Source organism: Pantherophis guttatus, chromosome 2, assembly GCF_059756535.1.
Source record: "Pantherophis guttatus breed Tessera chromosome 2, ASM5975653v1, whole genome shotgun sequence".
Classification (NCBI taxonomy): Eukaryota; Metazoa; Chordata; class Lepidosauria; order Squamata; family Colubridae; genus Pantherophis; species Pantherophis guttatus.
The window spans coordinates 69,982,991-70,001,701 of record NC_142064.1 but is presented as its reverse complement, the minus strand read 5'-3'; the positions used below and the strand labels follow the sequence as shown (position 1 = coordinate 70,001,701).

The following is an 18,711-nucleotide window of genomic DNA, read 5'->3' as shown; positions in this document are numbered from 1 at the left end:
TGTTGTAAAAGACAAAAAGAGCGGACTTTTTATTATGATGGTAAACATGCAAAAAAGCTAAAAATGGATTCAAATATATGCATTAATTTAGAAGATTTTAAAGCTTTATATATAAGTGAAGCCAGAGATGTTTATTTCAGAACTTATTGATAAAAAGCTGGGGGGAGGTTAACCCGAATGGAACCTTTTTAAAATAAATATAAGAGCAGTGATACTTTTATATGTACAATGGTGGAAAAATTGACATTATCCACAATGGAACAGTGGATAGTGAAGATATTGGAACTTGCTGAAATGGCAAAATTGACAGTTTTGATTAGTGAAAAGACATTTTAATGCTGATTGGAGCTTCATGTGTGAGACAGAAATAAATGGGATAATGTATGATTTTGACAATTAGAAAAAATAATAGTTAATTAAAAAAATGAAAGCAATGTTGTAAACCTTAGAGTATGAAGTCAGTTTAAATTTATACTTATAACTGTTGTAAAAGAGCAGGTTTAGTCTACTCCAGTGGTGGGTTTCATTTACCTTTGCTCAGTGGTGGGTTTCAAAATTTTTTACTACCGGTTCTGTGGGTGTGGCTTGGTGGGCGTGGCATGGCTTGGTGGGAATGGCTTGGTGGGCATGGCTGGGGAAGGATACTATAAAATCTCCATTCCCTCCCCACTCCAGGGGAAGAATACTGTAAAATCTCCATTCTTTCCCCACTCCTGGGGGAAGGATATTGCAAAATCTCCATTCCTACCCACTCTGGGGCCAACCAGAACCGGTTCTCCAAACTACTCAAAATTTCCACTACCGGTTCTCCAGAACTGGTCAGAACCTGCTGAAACCCACCTCTGCCTTTACTACTGGTTCGCTCTTGCGTGCGCTTCTGCGCATGCGCAGAGCGTATTTGATGACGTCCAGGTGGGTGGGCGGAGCCTCTAGCCGCCACTGCTACTAGTTCGCCTGAACTGGGGCGAACCGGTAGCAACCCACCACTGGTCTAATCGTTTAGAAAACTAGGGTCAATGAATTCTATTCCCACCTTAGTCATGAAAGCCAGATAGATGATTTTGGGCCAGTCACCTCTCTTAGCCTAACCCACCTCACAGGGTTGTTGTTGAAGGGAAAACGGGAGGAAGGTGTGTTGGACATGTTTGACGTCTTGAGTACTTTGTAACAAATAATAAAAGGTGGGGTGCAAGTAAATAAATAAATAAAACCAGAAATAATTTCTTACAGCTTTTTTTTTCTGCACTTTTGCTTTGTTCTTTCTTTACTTCCTTCTCTTATTAGTTTGTTAGTTTCTTCTCTTTTTTTTACTGTTAAAAAAAAAATCCAAAACGTTTTTTTTTTCTTTTTCTTTTTTCTCTTTAAATCCCACTTGGAAAAGACCTGCGCCAAAGCACCTCGGATCCCTTTCTCAGGCACCGCCAGAGGGCAGCCGCGGGTCCTTCGCCAGCTTCCACAGCCGCCGTTCTCTGTGGTTCGCGGAAGGGGCCGCGGCGGCCAGAGGCAGGCCTGTTCCCGAGCGGCGGCCTGGCAACATGTGGAGCCGGGGAAGAGGCTGCGTCTTCTCCGCGGGACTGTTGCTTGGGGCCCGCCGTCTAAGCAACGGCGCGGCCCGGAGGAAAGAGGCCCCGGCGGCCGCCGCTTCTTCCTTCTTTCTCAGCCAGCCGGTGAGCGCGCTTGGCTTGCGAGGGCGGAAGGAAAGGAGGCCACCAGGAATTGTCTTTTTTTTGGGTGGGGGGCAAGGAGAGAGCAGATCCTGGTGGACTTTATTTCCCGCCATTCTCGGCGAGGTAGGCGTCGCTTCGTTCGGGAAGGAATCGCCTCGCCCTGCCCTGATCCGCCCAGGGCCTCGGAAGGGCAGCCGCATCCCTTCCTTCGAGCAGCCCGATGTATCACTTATCCACGACTGCCCAGCCTCGGCTACTTTTAAGGCTCGTGGACTTCAACACCCGGCATGGCTGGGATGGGGAATTCTGGAAGTTGAAATCCACAGTTGTTAAAAGTTGCCAAGGATGGACAGTCCTGACCAGAGGTCTCCAACCTTAACCTTGGCAACTTTAAGACTTGTGGACTTCAACTCCCAGAATTCCTCAGCCAGCTTTGCTTTGCTTTGCTGGCTGAGGAATTCTGGGAGTTGAAGTCCACAAGTCTTAAAGTTGCCAAGGTTGGAGACCCCTGATCCTGACAATAGAACAGGAACAAGAACAGAACAGAACAGAACAAGAATAACAGAGTTGGAAGGGACCTTGGAGGTCTTCTAGTCCAACCCTCTGCTTAGGCAGGAAACCCTACACCATTTCAGACAAATGATTATCCAACATCTTCTTAAAAACTTCCAGTGTTGGAGCTCATTCTCTGTAAATTGGCCATAGATAGTTTGACATAGTAAAAAGGCCATATAATTGTTCACCACCTTCATCCAGGCAATGCATGGATGCGTGAGGGGTGAAGGGGTGTTAGAACTCTTGGAGGCCAGATTTGATGCCTTTCTAAAGGCTGTTGAATTCTCTCCTCAGCTGGAAAGTTGAAACAGGTAAGGGATGATGTAGCTACCTGAGATATTGGAGATGTACCTACTACTTGCATTCTGTAGTAATATGTTGCCAATCCAGAGGGAGGTTTTGAATGATGTGCGAGTGCAACAGACTCGAAAGCCTTCAAGAAATGCTTTTGTATTCTGTTCAAACCTATGCATTTTTATTGCTTGCACTTAATTATAGTTTGCACTAGGAAAAAAAAACAAGCATCGTTTATTGAATCTCTAACTTGTGCTTAAAACCCAAATGGCGTTGCATAGAATGAGACTTACTACTGAATACATACCCATAGGATTAGTTTGCTTTGATATTGGATGAGAGGTTGTACCTTTGTTTTTTCATTCTTAGGAATTTATATCAGTTTCCCAGTTTGTATTTCGAGCATTTCAATAACACTAGTGTTTTAGTTGGTGGACAAAGCAGAATGATCTTCCTGCCCTTCTCCAAGTCACATTCATTCCCAGGAGTAAAGGCTGCAATCCCTTTAATATATTATATGAGCACAGAGATAGTATCTGTAAAGTGATTCTGGGTGTTTATGGTATTAGAAAAAGAATGAGGATGATGAGAACACATTGATCTCAAAAGACCAGTGATGCATGCATAAGTAAAGGGGAAGCTTTTTATGTTTTAACAATAACAGTTTTTCAGTATGTCAGTGCCTTTATTCTGCTATAATTACTTTGTGCTCTAAACTAAGTTTAGAACTAAGTTTGCCCCAAACGATAGTAACTCAGGGAAGGACGATATCTCCTAAGCTTCAGCTTTAAAGACCTCTGTAAACTTTTGCGTTTATTCCTCTCCTTTTCTGTGTAAAGGATCAGGTGGCCTTGAGGGTAGAAGGAAAGGATGGACTTCATAATTCATCTGCTGCTTCTCCACTGCCCAGTTCTCTGTCCCTCTTTACTGGAGTGGTGACTTGTTCTAACTTAGCTTGGTCTAAATTCTATTTGGATTTTGATAAGAAACTGAAAAAAATAGTTGTGGGACTGAATCAACTCCCTGGGTTGTAATCGGTATTGTTACAGTTAGTTCTTGACCTATGACCACGATTTTGGTTGTAAGTTGTAGTGATTGTAAGTCCAATTGTCAGGTGATTAGACTTGATTTTATGACCATTTTTACAACTATCACTAAATAAGTCACTATGGCTTTTAAGTGAATCTTTTCCAGCACAGTGATGTTACCTAGTTGGTAATGAAATGTCTGCAAGAAAACAACCAAACTCAGAGTGCACCACGGACCACATAGGAAGTGTTTATAAGCACTTATATTTGAAAGTATCTCCCATGGCATGAAATAGAGTTGTGCTCATTTATAGACCTCAGTTGTATGTCATGGCATCATGGCATTTACTTCTAGCCTTCTTTAAAGCAGTTTTCCTCTGAATGTCTCAAAATATAATTCACAGAATTCTTTTCAGCCATGCTTCCTGAGAATTCCAGAAAATGTATTCATTCATTCATTCAATTTCTACAACCAAGTGATTCTGGGCAGCTTACAATTCTAAAATTATAAAAAAATTTAAAACATTACCTCAATAAAAAAATTCACAAAATAATTAAATTATAGTCCCACCCCATCTATAGGTCACTATTTTGGCAAAAGCTTATTTAAGTTGAAACTTTTTTTTTACAGGATGTTCATGTGCACTTTTTAGACCATGTTCTGATAAACAGAATCAAGAGTATTCAACTTATATTTGAAAGAAGAACAGGAACTCTCATAGACAAAAGGTATGTTCTTTGCACAATTGATAATGTATTGTGTTATGTTTTTTTTCCCAAAGGCTAAATTAGTGAGCAAGACAGAACTTGATATCTGGCACTCAGAGCTAGCATTAACTAAAGCTAGTGCCCATTGTGATTAAGTTTCATCAAGTAGGTGTTGACTCTTAGCAACTACATAGACAAACTTTGTCTAAAACGATCTGTTGTCTATCCGGCCTTTTAAGTTGGTCAGTAGTGAATTAGTGACTTGTAATTCAATTCTGCCAACTTGCTACTGATAGTCCACTCTTCTTTTTTTTAGCATTATGAACTTCTCAGGGGAACTGGATCTTCATGTAATGTGTCTAAAATATGATAGTTGAGCCTGGTCACATGTGCCTCAAGTGAGAACTCTGGATTGATTGGTTCTGTGGTCTACTGTTTGTTTTTCTGACTATTCATAGTATTTGCAAGAACCTTCTCCACCAGAGTGTCAATACTCTTCCCCTAATTTGCTTCTTCAAAATGCAACTTTCACATTCATAGACTGTCATAGGGAAAACTATTGTCTTCATCATTCTAATGCTTATAGGTACAGACACATTTTAGCATCCAAATATATTTTTCAACATATTGTTGCTATCCTACCAAGTAATACTATGGCATCTTTGTTCAGTGCTGCTTGTTCACTGTTGATAGTCAGTCCTAAAAAACAGAAGCCATCCAGCACTTCAGTGTTTTTATTATCATTTCAAAGGCTTTTTACTGTACAAATTATCATGGTTTGATCATTTTTATATTCAATCTTAATTCCATTTTCCTGCTTTTTGACTTTAATTACTACAACTTTCAAATCATTTATAGCTTTCAAAGTAGAGTCATCAGTATATCAGAAGTTATTAAAATTTTGTCCAGTTTTAAACCCTGTTCATCTTCTACCAATACAGCATGCCTCAAATATTTTCAGCTTAAATTGAATAAATAAAGAGAATATACAACCTTATCTCACTCCTTTGTCCATTTGGAAACAGTCTGTGGTTGTGTTGTTCAGAATTCTTTGACTTTTTCAATTATCCAGCATACAGATGCAATAATGTCACTTATTCCTTGGCCCTTTTTTAAAACCAGTTTGAACTTGTGCTATTTCTCCTTTGTACCTACGGCTCTAATCTGTGTTGGATGACCCTAAGCATTATTTTACTTGGATGTGAAATTAAAGGATGTTGTGTAATAGTTTGCACAATCTGTGAAATCTCTATTCTTTGATATTGATAAGTGGATTCAACTCTTTCAGACTATTGACAACTGTGTTGTTCCAGATTTGCTTGAAAAATTTGGTTAGAACCTCTCTTGATTCTTTTGTTATTCCCATAGCATTCTGTCTTGGTAATGACTGGAATGTTGATTTAACTTCTAATACTAGCAGTTCTCACAAACATGAATACATATCTTCTAGGGTATCTTGGATATTGATATACTTACTATGCAGTATTTTAGTATACTCTCGTCTTTGTTTAAACTGCTTTGAATAAATTACTGTTTCTTGACATTCTAGGTTTGAAGTTGGAATATCCTTTTGAATTTGGAAATCTTTTGGAAAATGTTGTTTTTCTGTGTCTGTTTCCATTTTAGTATCTTTACAATGGTAATGCTGTGGTATTGCTTCTTGTCTCTTCTAAGAGCTCTGTGAAATTCTTTGCTCAGTTCCTTTACCTTTCTTAGCTTTGGCTTATCTTATAGGCAATTTTTACCATTTCTCTTCTCATCCAGTTGGTTTCTTCTGTTTCTTGGTCTTTAACAATATATTTTCACAGTCATCCTAAAGTTTCTTTGATTTAATTCCACAGTTCCTATGGCTCCTTGTAAATGAGACTCAGGATTTTGTAGTTTTCCTTTACATGGTAAGTGTATTGTCAAGATTATATAGTGGAAACTGGTTTTGTTTTTCCACTTTAACCTAACTTGGAGGTTGCACACTAGCAGTTTGTGATCCGTTCCACAATCAGCCCCTCATCATGTCTTTGCTGTTTTAAGTGAGCTCTTCTATTTCCTTACATCAATAATACGGTCAATTTGGTTTCTCTGTTGCTCCACCTGATGATAAGGATAGTGTTAGCAATGAAGAAATTGGATTGGCAGAAACTGATCATTCATTCTGCTGTCTCATTTTTGTTTTCTACTTGTGTAGTTCAATTATGTTTTCCTCCTTTGTAACATTGTCTTTCCAGTTCCCAATCAAAAACAGCACACCTTGTTTGCAGCTTCTATTGATTTCTGAATAAACTTGACCATAAAATTCATTCCTCTTTTTCCTCAATACCAGGATCACAGATCTGGATAACTATCATAGCTCATTAAAGGGTTGTCTGCAAAATATAACTGATGTTGTTTGATCATTATCTGCATTGTACCAAAATACTGTCTTTGTTATAACCTTCCTGACCTTATGAAAACAACAGAGTTCTTTTGATTTTTCATGTTTTGAGAAATAAACAGTATGTTTTTCTGACTGAAAATGACCAATTTCACTCTGTTTCAATTCATCGATACCCAAGATGTCAGCGTGTAGTGAGTTCATTTCATTTTTCATTGTATTGAGCTTTTCCATATTAGTACTTCTTACTATGCTTTGTGTTCCACTGCATTTCTGCCTTTATAGTTTTGAATTTTCTTTTCTCTGCATGAAAACATCAGTCAATAGGCATTCCATAGGATTTAAATCAGCCTATGTCATAAATACTGTTTCTACTCTGGAAGATCCATAGCATGTTTAGCGCCATCTGACTTAATGGGCCTATCATTCAGCATTCACTTCATCTGCTCTGTAAGATAAAGCACTGATGATATCACCTTGTTTGGGTAATAAAACTTCTGAAAGAAAACAACCAAGCTAAGAGAGCACCAAAGAACCCTCATATTTTCTCTGTCCTTGTGGTTTACTTGATAAAATACAGGAGAGATTTGCTGACCTTCACACCTTGGGTGATCCTACTGGAAGAATACACTGTTGGTGTAACTGCCTGATGACTTTCCTCATCTGTCCCCCACCGCAAAAGATAGGATAGGATAGGATAGGATAGGATAGGATAGGATAGGATAGGATAGCATAGCATAGCATAGCATAGCATAGCATAGCATAGCATAGCATAGCATAGCATAGCATAGCATAGCATAGCATAGCATAGCATAGCATAGAATTCTTTATTGGGCAAGTGTGATTGGACACACAAGGTATTTGTCTTTGGTGTATATGCTCTCAGTGTACATAAGGAGAATAAAATACATTCATCAAGAATAAAAAGATACAAGACTTAGTGATAGTCAAGGTTACTAAAAAGCTATCAAATCGTACTAGGAAACAAATAAAAACAATATAAATTGAAAGATACAAGCAACATGGTTATAGTAATAAGTGGGAAGAGAGAGATACTAGTAAGGAAGAGAATAATAATAATGCAGTCTTAGTAAATTATTTGACAGTGTTGTGGGAATTAGTTAAGCAGAGTGGTTGCATTTTGGGAAAAAAACTGCCATATTGAGGCAGCACAAGCTGGGGAATGTTGGAGTTAAGGAATCCTTAACTGAAAGCACATGTCCTCACTAATTTAGTGTAGTAAACCACATGTTCTCGTTGATATTTCTCACATACGATTGTTCTCGCATTGATATTTTTTGCTGAGCTGAATCTAACATTTATCTGACAGGCAGGGCCAAATAATGTTTTTGAAACCTCTAGATGGCAGAAGAGAGCATCTTCCTAGATTTTTTTAGTCCTGTACTCTGGTCTAAAGGTAACTATAGGAGTTCCTTGCTAAATATTACTCTTTCTTTTCTCTCTTCTGCTTTCAGGGTAAGTCTGTTATTGTTTACCTACAGGAGCTGGAGGTATCCTTAACTGTTGCCTTAATTGTTGTATATAATGTTGCATTGAAACATTAGGAATATCACTAATTTAGCAGCATTTCTGATCCATTGAGCCAGTTAGGTCTAGTAGTTAAAGCACCAGGCTCCCAACCAGGAGATTAAGAATTTTAGTCCCACTTTAGGCATGAAAGCCGATTGGGTCACTTTGGGCCAGTCTTTCTCTCTCTCAACCCAATCCACCTCACAGGGTTGTTGTTGTAGAGGAAATAGGAGGAGGGGCTAATATGTTTGCCGCTTTGAGTTATTTGTAAAAATAATAAAGGCAGGATACAAATAAATATTGAGCAACTTGTCCTTATTTTATTCTTACATGAGACAATGCAGGCTTAATTTGCAAGTCTCATCCAGAACATTTTTGACATATGTCCTTCCAAATGGTTATTCTGTTTTAGTAGTACTGAACATAATCTCTTAACTAGCTAGGAGACAGCTCTTTATTGAAATTATTTATTTCCTTATGAGCTAGGAAAGAAAATTAATTGTTCCTCCTGCAGGGATAGTGAAAAGAACAACCAGGCTAAGGATACTTTCCATTCCTGATAGAAAAGGAAGTTGGCAATATATCCAAAGTTCCATTTGTTGTTTCTAGAAGTTCTGAAATATATTCAGTGGTTTGTCTCATAGAGGAGTAATTGCTACTAACTGATATACTATATTTGTATCATATCCAAATGTTTTTTGAGAAGTAATAAGCTAAGAATTCTTATATCAGATGGTTGCTTAAATTAAATGAATAGAAATGACTTAATGGCCTATCTAAAATTAAATCTCAGCTGATTTCTCTCTTCATGGTCTATAATAAAGTTTCCCCCATTCTTTATTAATAAAACCTATGAAATGCTTCCAACACAAATATCTTCAAGTAGTCTGATTTTTTTTCCTCTGAATGTTTATAATCTCTCCCTCTTGTTTTCAGCAAGTAAATTTGAGCGAATCTTTATTCACATGACTTTTACAGCTCATTAGATGAAACCAAGTATGAAAAACTTGCTGAAGAAACACTGGAATCGTTAACAGATTTCTTTGAGGATTTGGCAGACAAGCCGTTTACTTCTAAAGATTATGATGTCTCCTTTGGGGTATAATGCTATTGTTGTTTTTTTATTATAATTTTTTTGCAAATTTTAACTTGTTTGTAGATAGAACATTTAAAAACCCTTTATATGTTATTAATTATGGCTGAAAATATTGGAGATTCTCCTATAGTTCCAGAATTCTAAAGATATTATCAGAGGCACTGTTCCTCAAGGGCAGTAAAATCACTGCTTAGCCTTTTTTATGGAGCCCTCAGGTATATTACAGACCAGTGTATTTCTAAAAGCCATGCTTACTTGGAATCAAGCAAGTTGAAGCTCAACCTGCTTCAACCGCCTGAGTTGAATTGAAAAGGCCTGCACATCCTTCAGATTTGCTGCATCATTTGGAAACTTGGTACAATGCTATGTAGGCAGACCCTGTCATTCCTTAATGTTGTTTCCTTAAGATGCCTTTAGCATTAAAGTTCAATTCAAACTGTTGCTTCATATAGTTCCTCCTACATGATCTTCATGATTCTATATATTAAAGAATTTGCCTGTGGAAATATTTGCCCTTGTCACAGTTCAGAATTTGCATTTTTTCCCAATTCAGCTACGGTTCTAGATTAACATTTTTCAGAAAGTGTGACCAATAAGAGTCTGTACATGGGTGTGTGCACATTTCTTCTCTCTTTCCCTGTCATATTGCCTAGATACTACCAGATTAAAGTCTCAAACACATTATTGGGGGTGGGGAGGCAGGGTCCAGACAATATTGTTTTCTTTCTGCAACAGTTGCATATTTCCCCCTTATATTTTTTTAAATTGCAGAAAACCTGTTAAGCAGTGAAAAGAAAAAAAAATAATTGCACCGTGGACATTAACAATAGGAGGCTGTCATCTGGAGGCACTTATTTTTCTCTTGTAGTCTGATCATGATTTTTACTGAATGGACTGTGTTGTGTTGTGAAACCAGAAGGTGGCATAGATGGGGAAAAATGTAACAAGTGAGATGCCATTTTATGGTTTGCTATTGGGCAGATGTGAGTGCATTTACAGTATGTGTGACTTAGAACCAGTGTTTATTTTTCTAAAATTCCTGGAAGCTAATTGATAAGAGAACAGGGTAACAAAAGTAAAGAGGGAATTAAATGAAGCAAATAGTTTAATTTGGTTGAAATGTACTCATTTAACAGTAATATGAGTGATTCTTTTAACTGTAGTAAAAGTAGCCTCTACTTAATATTTGAAAAATCTCTTGCACAATAATGTTAATTCAAAGGTCTTTTTTTTTACTTTTTATTCTAAAGAATGGAGTACTAACAGTGAAACTAGGTGGAAACATGGGAACTTATGTAATCAATAAACAGACACCAAATAAACAGATGTGGCTCTCTTCTCCAATCAGGTGAGTTTAGTTTATAGGTTACAATGATTTGAAAATTTGTAGTTGAACTAAAACACCATAATGCACAATTCATTTATTAGATATCGTTCTGAAATTTCTAAATCAATAGTATGGCATTTCCAAGATTGTCCAGATTCTAGACTTTAATGCCGTCTTCTAACAAAATTTCCCTTTTTTAGAAATTTAGAAAACACCTAGAATTTTCTGGCTGCCAATCACCTATAAACCAATTTGAGGCTTTAAAGCTCCCAAGCCCAGATGAAGTCAGCTGAATACTACTATCTACTAATGCTTTTGTCTTAGTTGAAAGACTATTAATTGGATGTTGTTTGATTGTGGAAGAAGTACATAAACCATCCTTTGAGTCTGTAAAATCTATTAGTAAATAAAATACTGAAGGTAGCTGAATTGTTTATTTCTTTTGTAAGCACACAACATCCAAATAATAAGAGAGTGTCAGAAACGGTCAATTACTGTTCTCTAGAATGCCTTAGTTACATTCTTTTTCATAAGGATGTCCACTGGACTTAACAGTGTATGTTTATGTACCAATCATTGTGCATAAAAGAGAGCATTTGTATGTATGTAAAACTTTCTGATGATTATTTTTACAAGTAGTTACCAGTTAAGTACATGTAAAAGTAATCCAGCAAGCAGAATCAAGCCAGCCATACATTAGATTACATACTAATTTTTGATAAAAGGTAACTAAAAGAAATATGTCCGTAGCTTAAAAAACATTAAGCACCTTAGAAAAATTGGGGAGGGATAAACACAAGTGTTTACCTAACTTTTAAAGTTCTTATTACAAAATGACTGAAAAAATTAAAATTTCTGCAGAGGTCTTGTTAACTAGATATTCAAATTTGAGTATTGCTGCACGTCTTATTCAAACTGTCAATTGCCAGTTTGGACTAAACAGTAAATTTTAATTTGATTATGCTAGAGAGATATATACCAGTTGTAAAGCAAGGAAGGACGACATGTGTGCATGAATATAATAAATGGTGAAATTCCTATATTTCCAAAGGGATATGAATTTGAACTGTATGATTAAGAATTTGTCAGGTTTCTTTTCTTTTACTTTAGCACTTAGCACTTATATACTGCTTCACAGTGCTTTACAGCCCTCTCTAAGCTGTTTAGAGAGTCAGCGTATTGCCCCCAACAATCTGGGTCCTCATTTTATCGACCTCAGAAGGATGGAAGGCTGAGTCAACCTTGAACCTGGTGAGATTTGAACTGCCAAATTGCAGGCAGTGATCAGCAGAAGTAGCCTGCAATACTGTACTTTAACCACTGCTTCACCATGGCTATAGAGTATTCTTCTCCCATTTTAAGCAAGGTTATTTATGAGTTTTATGAATAAGTGAGAACCAATGCTTTTATTTATGCATGCTCCATTATATTTTGTAAATGTTTAAGTTTTAGCTCTCTCATGTCTTAATTTTTCATAGTGGGCCAAAACGTTATGACTGGACTGGAAAAAATTGGATTTATTCTCATGATGGCATTTCTCTTCATGATCTATTGTCAAGGGAACTTTCACTTGCATTAGCAATTGAACTGGATTTATCAACTTTAACACACGCTGGTGGAGAGCCTAATTCTTGATATCTATCTATAAAAATCCAAAGACTTTGGACTTTCACCCATTTCTTTCTTTCTCATGGTATACTAGTTTTAATATGTTTGTCCAAATTTAAATTCTCAAAAAGTTCAAATCTGTTTTATTAAGCACTAATGGAAATATATATAAATACACACTACATGTTTTTGTTCTTTTTCTTGTATTCCAAGGATAACAGTCCTGAAATATTTCTGCACGATTGTATCCAATTGTAGAAGTGTGATATTTGCATAAGAGTTGCCAGCCAAACTGGATACTTTTGCTATATATGCACTCCACTATCAATAACTTCTATAATAATGGTAATATTCAGGGGAATTGCCATAATCAAGTGGTATGTCCAATATATCATACTATGTCCCACCATAGAATGCAACTGTATGCAATAATTTCTAAGTAGCCTTTGTGTGAAGTACTCCAATAATTCCTATAAAAGTGAATCTAATTAGTTTAATTTAATTTAATCTAATTTATTTTTTTTAAAATCAGAAACACACTTATTGAAATACTAAGCCTACCTATTTCATGTATATAATTAGAAAACCTGAATTTATGTTTAACTTTGAAATAAGGAGTGGAAATTATTAAAACTAATAGTGAACTGCGTAGAAAAAGTGGGATTAAGTGCAACATCCTCCTTAATTAAATGCAACATTAGATTTTAAGATGGGTGAAGAAACTAGGTCTATGCAAAGCAGTTGAAAAATTGTTTTCAAAGCATATTTTGGAAGACTGTCATGGCTGCTTCAAAAACTACTCTCAATCCATTGTCCTAAATTACAGATTTAGAGAATCTATAACTGTATGAGATCTTATTCTCTGGTTTCTCTTCAGATCGTATAAATCTTTCGCCTTTTACTAAAGAGATCTTATTCTCTAGCTCAGACATAGGGAACTTCAGTCCCAACCTTGGATTGAGCTCCAATAATTTTCTGAGGACCACCAAAAGGCAGGGACCAGGTTTCCTGAAACCTTATTTATATGTTCCTCTCACAGAGACACATTGTTAACACGTGGTCTTTCCTACTGGTGTAAACAAAGGAGGACCAAGGTGTACTTGGTTTGGGAAGCCTCCACTTCCCACTTAAGTATCCTTACATAGGGGCTGACATGGCTGAATTTCACAATATCTGGTGTTTTCTAATTAGTCTCTTAGTCTTCTCATTATGAGAGTTGCTTCCAAACTTTGGATGTAGCAAAGAAGATTCATGTATTGTGGACTTTTTCTATTAACTGGGACTCAGTTTCTGTAGGTCCAGTGCCTTTAAATAACAATGTTCTCTAACAATGAGCTAAAAGTGGTAGTAAACTATATAAAAAGTCATTTTTCCATTAGTAGCAGTATTTGAATGGCTTTCCATGTTAATACAGGTTTTGAGTTGTGGAGAAAAGAGAAGCCAAGAGAAATTTGGGTCACTACCTCCTTAGAATTTAATTATTTTAATAAAAGTAAATACTGCAATACTATTTCAATAAGATGCCTTTTTTAAACCAACATTGTAACCCCTGCATTTAGTTCAACAAATTTCTTCTTCAGTTTACTTTTTAAAAATATTTGCTTAGATTTGAATCATGTTCATGCTTGCCTTATATTTACAGTACTCTGAACAAGGCAGAGTTCAACAGTAAAAGGTAAATTCCTCCTCCTGCCACCATTCGTTGTAAAGAATACATTGTTGAACAATGTGATAGGATCTCTTATTTGTGACAAACGTGTTACAACACATCTAACTTCTGGAATTCTGCATTTTTTCAAATGTCAGACATGTTAAATATTCCTTCTGAAATTGAGCACTTCTGCATTTTTATTAATAGTATTGTCAGATCTGAACATGGGTAACGTCAGAGAAGGTGCTGGGAATTGGAAGGGGCCTCAAGATTTGTAGAAAATAAAATATGGATGGGAAAAAACTCAGAAGCCCCATTAAGAGGGTCATTATTCTCAGGGGCCATGAATGCTGACTGACTGTTTAAAAAGTCTATAGTTCTGTACCTCTGACTGGGATTAATGTTTGGGTCCATAATGTTTATGTTGTTGACAATATAAGAGAGTTTCACAATTGTTCTTGATTCCGGGTAACAAAAAACCCACTTTTTGCCTCACAAATGAGTCATTCAAATAAAAATGAAATTGCTATTAAAAAGAATATACCGGTAAATGGATTTCGATCGGTATTTGACATCAATAATCTTTTTGATCTGAAATTTCAATAAATTGTGCTACTCTCAGATCAAATAACTTTCTAATGGTGATGGTGAATATTTCTGTTATAGATACCCCTTAATACAATTTCTTGTATCAAAATGGGAGCATTGAGCTAGCACAATGACAGGAAGTCTATCCAAGGAAACTAACTTAAAGGAAGAAGGAAACAAAATCTTAGGGCACCGTGATTAATTGATACAACTGATATTATAGAATAGATCTCAACAGTATTGCAGTGTTATTTTGTTTCCCAATGCATCCAGATATTCTAGGTGAGCATGTGGAGAGAAAGTTTGCATAAAACCCATAAAGAGACACAAACACAAAGGTTTCCATTTGTGACCTTTGTTGACCTGGGACATTTAATATCTCAGATGTGCAGGATCATTCGCAGTATTAATGGAACTGGGGGGCATTCAAAAATGAGGGATGGAGGTCTGAACATTATTGTGGTTCTACAAAGCAATTAGAAATCCTCACTAAATAGGTTGAACCCTAAGAAATATAGGTGATTCCAATATTGCACAACCTTATGATTGTTTAGGCAAGCCCATTATTAGCTGCTTGCCTTTTGACAGATTTAAGAAGAGAGAGAAGCTATAGGAATACTACTGTATCTTGTATCACATAAACACATCAGACCCCATCAGGAATTTTCATGAATGTGACTACATCAAGTAGATCAAAGTTAAATGGCATGAAATGGATTGAACTGCTCCTTGCTCTCAAAACATTTGCTTCGCTGATAATTTTGTGAGGAATACTTGGGACTAATAAAAGTCAATTTAATATCTGGAAGATTTGGGTGTGATTAGATACATCAAGGGTATCCAATGATGGGGTTCATACCATGTACTTAACACTGGACATTTGCCATAGTGAATTATGTAAACTCATTTGAATTATACATAGTCCATAAGTGGAACTGGAAATGGTTGTAAGCTACTGAAGTCTTAAATTGAGGCACCAGCATGACAGGACCTTTTTTTTGGTTGACATTTTTGTGGCAGTCATTAAGCAAATCACAAGGTTGATAACCAAGTAGTGCAAGTGAACCCATTCTTTTGAATGTAGTTTGCTAGAAACCAGCAAAAAAAGTCACAAATCATGGCCATGTGACTGGGATGTTGTACCCAGTTACAAACGTGAGCCAGTTGCCAAGAGTCCCTCTGAGGAAAATGAGTCATTTCTAAATTTAATAAAAAATAGAGTCCAAAGTACAGTCACATGACCATGTAGGGTGTATGTGTGACATTTTACAACAGCCAGAAGTACTTTACAGGATATAAAGCACCCATTCTGAGCCCATTGTAATTCCAAACGGTTGTAAAACCATCAGTGGTAAATCGAGGGCTGTCAATAGAAAGAGACCACTCTGTCACTTAGACTATTCAAACACACTAACTCAAAATATAATTTGCTTGTATCTTGATGTATCATAGCAGAATCTTTTGCTCAGAGGGTTATGGAAATATGGTTTGAGATTATCCCAGATCTTCACGGTAGTTATGTCCCCAGAGCTACAGTGTTATAAAGCAAAATCAGCATTATGTGCACTGAGATATGAAATATACTACATCTTGGACATCCAAAACCCGGGCTCATTCAACACCTTTGCATTTTATTCAGCTTGTTCTACCTGTACAGCCAATTTATCACAAAAGTAATGGGTAACAAAGTATTATTTGCTTTCTTGATGAGAAACGCAATACCAGCCAAGAGTTACATTTTCTTTATCACCTTAGCTGCTATTCAGGGGTCACCTGGATCTTTGCAATCCAAACTTGATCACCCTAAAATAGCCATTGTCAGGCTGAACCAGTCTTGGAAGTGAACATCCTGTCTTGGAAGTCCCTCTCAAACTTGCTCAATCCCTTCACAAGGGAGTTTCAACTGCGATCTGGGGCTGAAGCCAAACGAAAGCCGCACAATGACGAATTCCCCAGTGTCACCACTGACTCGACTTCCTTGCGTTTATCAGAGTTTGGCTTTGAACCGGTATTTCCTGTTCCAGTCAGGACCCACGGAGGGGAACTGAATTTACTTGCTGGCCAGCGTGAAATGCTGGGTGTTACTCGGGCTGCACTTAGGTTACATTTTTCCGTCAGGGTTCCGCGGCTGTCCCTAAACTACGTGAAACTAGGCTGCACGTGTGCAGGGACATGCGTGCCTGCATTTCTGCGGGCCGTAATCCAGAAACCTCGACTGAGAACAAGAGGGCTGAAAGTCCAAAATCGAAGCCAACGGCTAGAATAGGATCAGGTGCTTTGAGGTTCATTGCAGGGACCACCTAGCCCGAGGATGGATCCAAATGTCCGAGTGGCTGACCAAGCCAGAGTCCGGTTACATGATTAGCACACTTGGCGGTGTAGTTGGGTAACTCCAGCTTCTGGGCTTTGTGGTCCCATTTCGACGCCTCGCCCTCAGAATAACAAACCCCCTGTTGGGTCTGAGGGCGCGAATTGCTCCGTCCGGGATCTCCCAACTTCTCCTCTGGAGTCCGGATCGAAGGGCGCCGCCTCGCCGTCTAATCACGTCCTTTGAGCTGGCCAGTCCCCTCCCTTCTCTCTCTCTCTCTCTTTATTGTTTGACTGGCCGTGGTGTCTTCTGGCTGAACAGCAATTGTGGTTGGGTGGCGGAGGCGAAGCCAAGCCAGGAGACAGCGGCGTTTCTTTCTCCGGGCAGGTGCCTCCCAAGCTCTTCCAGCCGGTGCCTCATCCTTTCCTTTCGGGAGGGAGGGAGGGAGGCAGGCAGGCGGCGGGAGCGTGCTTACCTGTTTGCGGCGACCCAGCGGCCGCGCCCTTGAGAAAAAGCCGCCTCCTAGGTTGGTTTTCCTGCCTCCTCTCGAAACAGGAAATGGGTTGAGTCAGGAAAAGCTCCAGAACAGGGACTGCCCTCCCTTCTCCCGGGCAGCTTGCACCCCAGACGGGCGTTGAGAGGCGCGGTTTCTGCTTAAATCGCGGTTATATCTCCAGGGGCCTTTCCACTTTCCGTCTTCCAAGGGCCGGGCGGTTTTCCAAAGGAATAATTTTCTACTCCAGGTAATTGTTTCGTTTTGTTTTCTCCCTTCTCCTACCTGTTGGGAATGTGGGCGTGTGCTGCGTTTTCTTTCCTTTTTTTAAAGTCGCCCTTTTAATCTCCTCTTAATTGAAGGTGTAGACGAGCGAAACGTCGGAGTTGGGGTGCGCGCGCGGGCGGGCGCGCCAGGTGGGGTCGAATTCCGGACTCGCGTTCTAAGCGCCTTCCGACGTGCAGACGAGCGCGCGGGGCTCGAGCCGCAGCGCCCTTAAATATAACCTAATTTGTGAGCCTGGATGGGAAGCGCCCGACGCGCCCCTTTCCCCACCGTACTGTCCTCCCAACCTACATCCAAACACTCGGGTTGTGGGAGGGGTCGGGGGGGGGTGGTACGACTCGAACAGGTCCGCGAGGTCACTATTCGCAAACACTCGAGTGTGTTGAAGGCTCATAAAGCGTGAATCCGGTGGTTTCGGTCGTCGTGTTTCGAAAAAACCTCTCCGGGGTTGTTTGCCATGGGATGGTTTGTCGGTTTGACCCCGGAGTTCAACCTCGAGGGGGGACGAATCGGGGAGAGAGTAGCGGGTGGTTATTTTTTTTCCCCGGCTTCGAGTCGTCTGAATAAAAAACACTGTTCTGACTATATGACGAATCCCAGGAAAGAGTTAATAAATAGGAATCCGCCTGGGTTGCGCCAGAGTTTATACCCTCGAGGATCGCTCGTTGCCTTCCGGCCGCTTTTTCCTCCAGGCGTTTGGGTTGTGGGTGGTAGTTTCCCTCTGGTTATGCTTTTTGCTGGATGGCGGACTGGATATTTCCCAGGCGGAAGGGGCGCTGTTTTTCCTCCTTCGCTCCTGGGTTTTACCCAGTTAAGAGAGATAAAAGTTTTAATCTGCAGGATCGAAGTTTCTTAATATACCGGATTATGGGCCTACATCAGGGGTGAAATCCAGCAGGTTCTGACAGGTTCTGGAGAACCGGTAGCAAACTTTTTGAGCAGTTTGGAGAACCGATAGTTATTTTGAGTAGTTCGGAAATTCGGCAAATATCACCTCTGGCTGGCCCCAGAATGGGGTGGGAATGGAGATTTTGCAATATCCTTCCCCCAGGAGTGGGGAGGGAATGGGGATATTGCAGTATCCTTCCCCTGGAGTGGGATGGAAATGGAGATTTTGCAGTATCCTTCCCCTGGATTGGGGTGGGAATGGAGATTTTGCAGTATTCTTCCCCTGCCACGCCTACCAAGCCACACCACGCCCACCA

General features: G+C 38.9%; 2 protein-coding genes across 2 annotated transcripts in view; both read left to right on the top strand.

Annotated features, from left to right (window-relative positions):
• Positions 1–1,424: 1,424 nt before the first annotated feature.
• On the top strand, positions 1,425–13,686 carry FXN (frataxin). Its single transcript, XM_034410277.3, has 5 exons — positions 1,425–1,667; positions 4,176–4,273; positions 9,129–9,249; positions 10,497–10,594; positions 12,052–13,686. Exons 1-5 carry the CDS (start codon positions 1,536–1,538, stop codon positions 12,206–12,208), a joined length of 606 nt encoding a protein of 201 aa, XP_034266168.2. The 5' UTR covers positions 1,425–1,535; the 3' UTR covers positions 12,209–13,686.
• A 2,751-nt stretch (positions 13,687–16,437) lies between these two features.
• The window catches only part of TJP2 (tight junction protein 2), an 89,643-nt gene continuing 87,369 nt past the window's right edge, over positions 16,438–18,711 (top strand). The window contains exon 1 of the mRNA XM_034410272.3: positions 16,438–17,471. The gene's annotated coding sequence lies outside the window, so the exon portion shown is untranslated. The remainder of the gene's footprint in view (positions 17,472–18,711) is intronic.

Bases quoted from the DNA above. Each gene is read 5' to 3' on its own strand.
- FXN (XM_034410277.3), top strand. From the start codon at position 1,536: ATGTGGAGCCGGGGAAGAGGCTGCGTCTTCTCCGCGGGACTGTTGCTT. The intron at 1,668-4,175 runs GTGAGCGCGCTT...TTTTTTTTACAG, and splicing joins CCTTCTTTCTCAGCCAGCCG to GATGTTCATGTGCACTTTTT. The intron at 4,274-9,128 runs GTATGTTCTTTG...TGACTTTTACAG, and splicing joins GGAACTCTCATAGACAAAAG to CTCATTAGATGAAACCAAGT.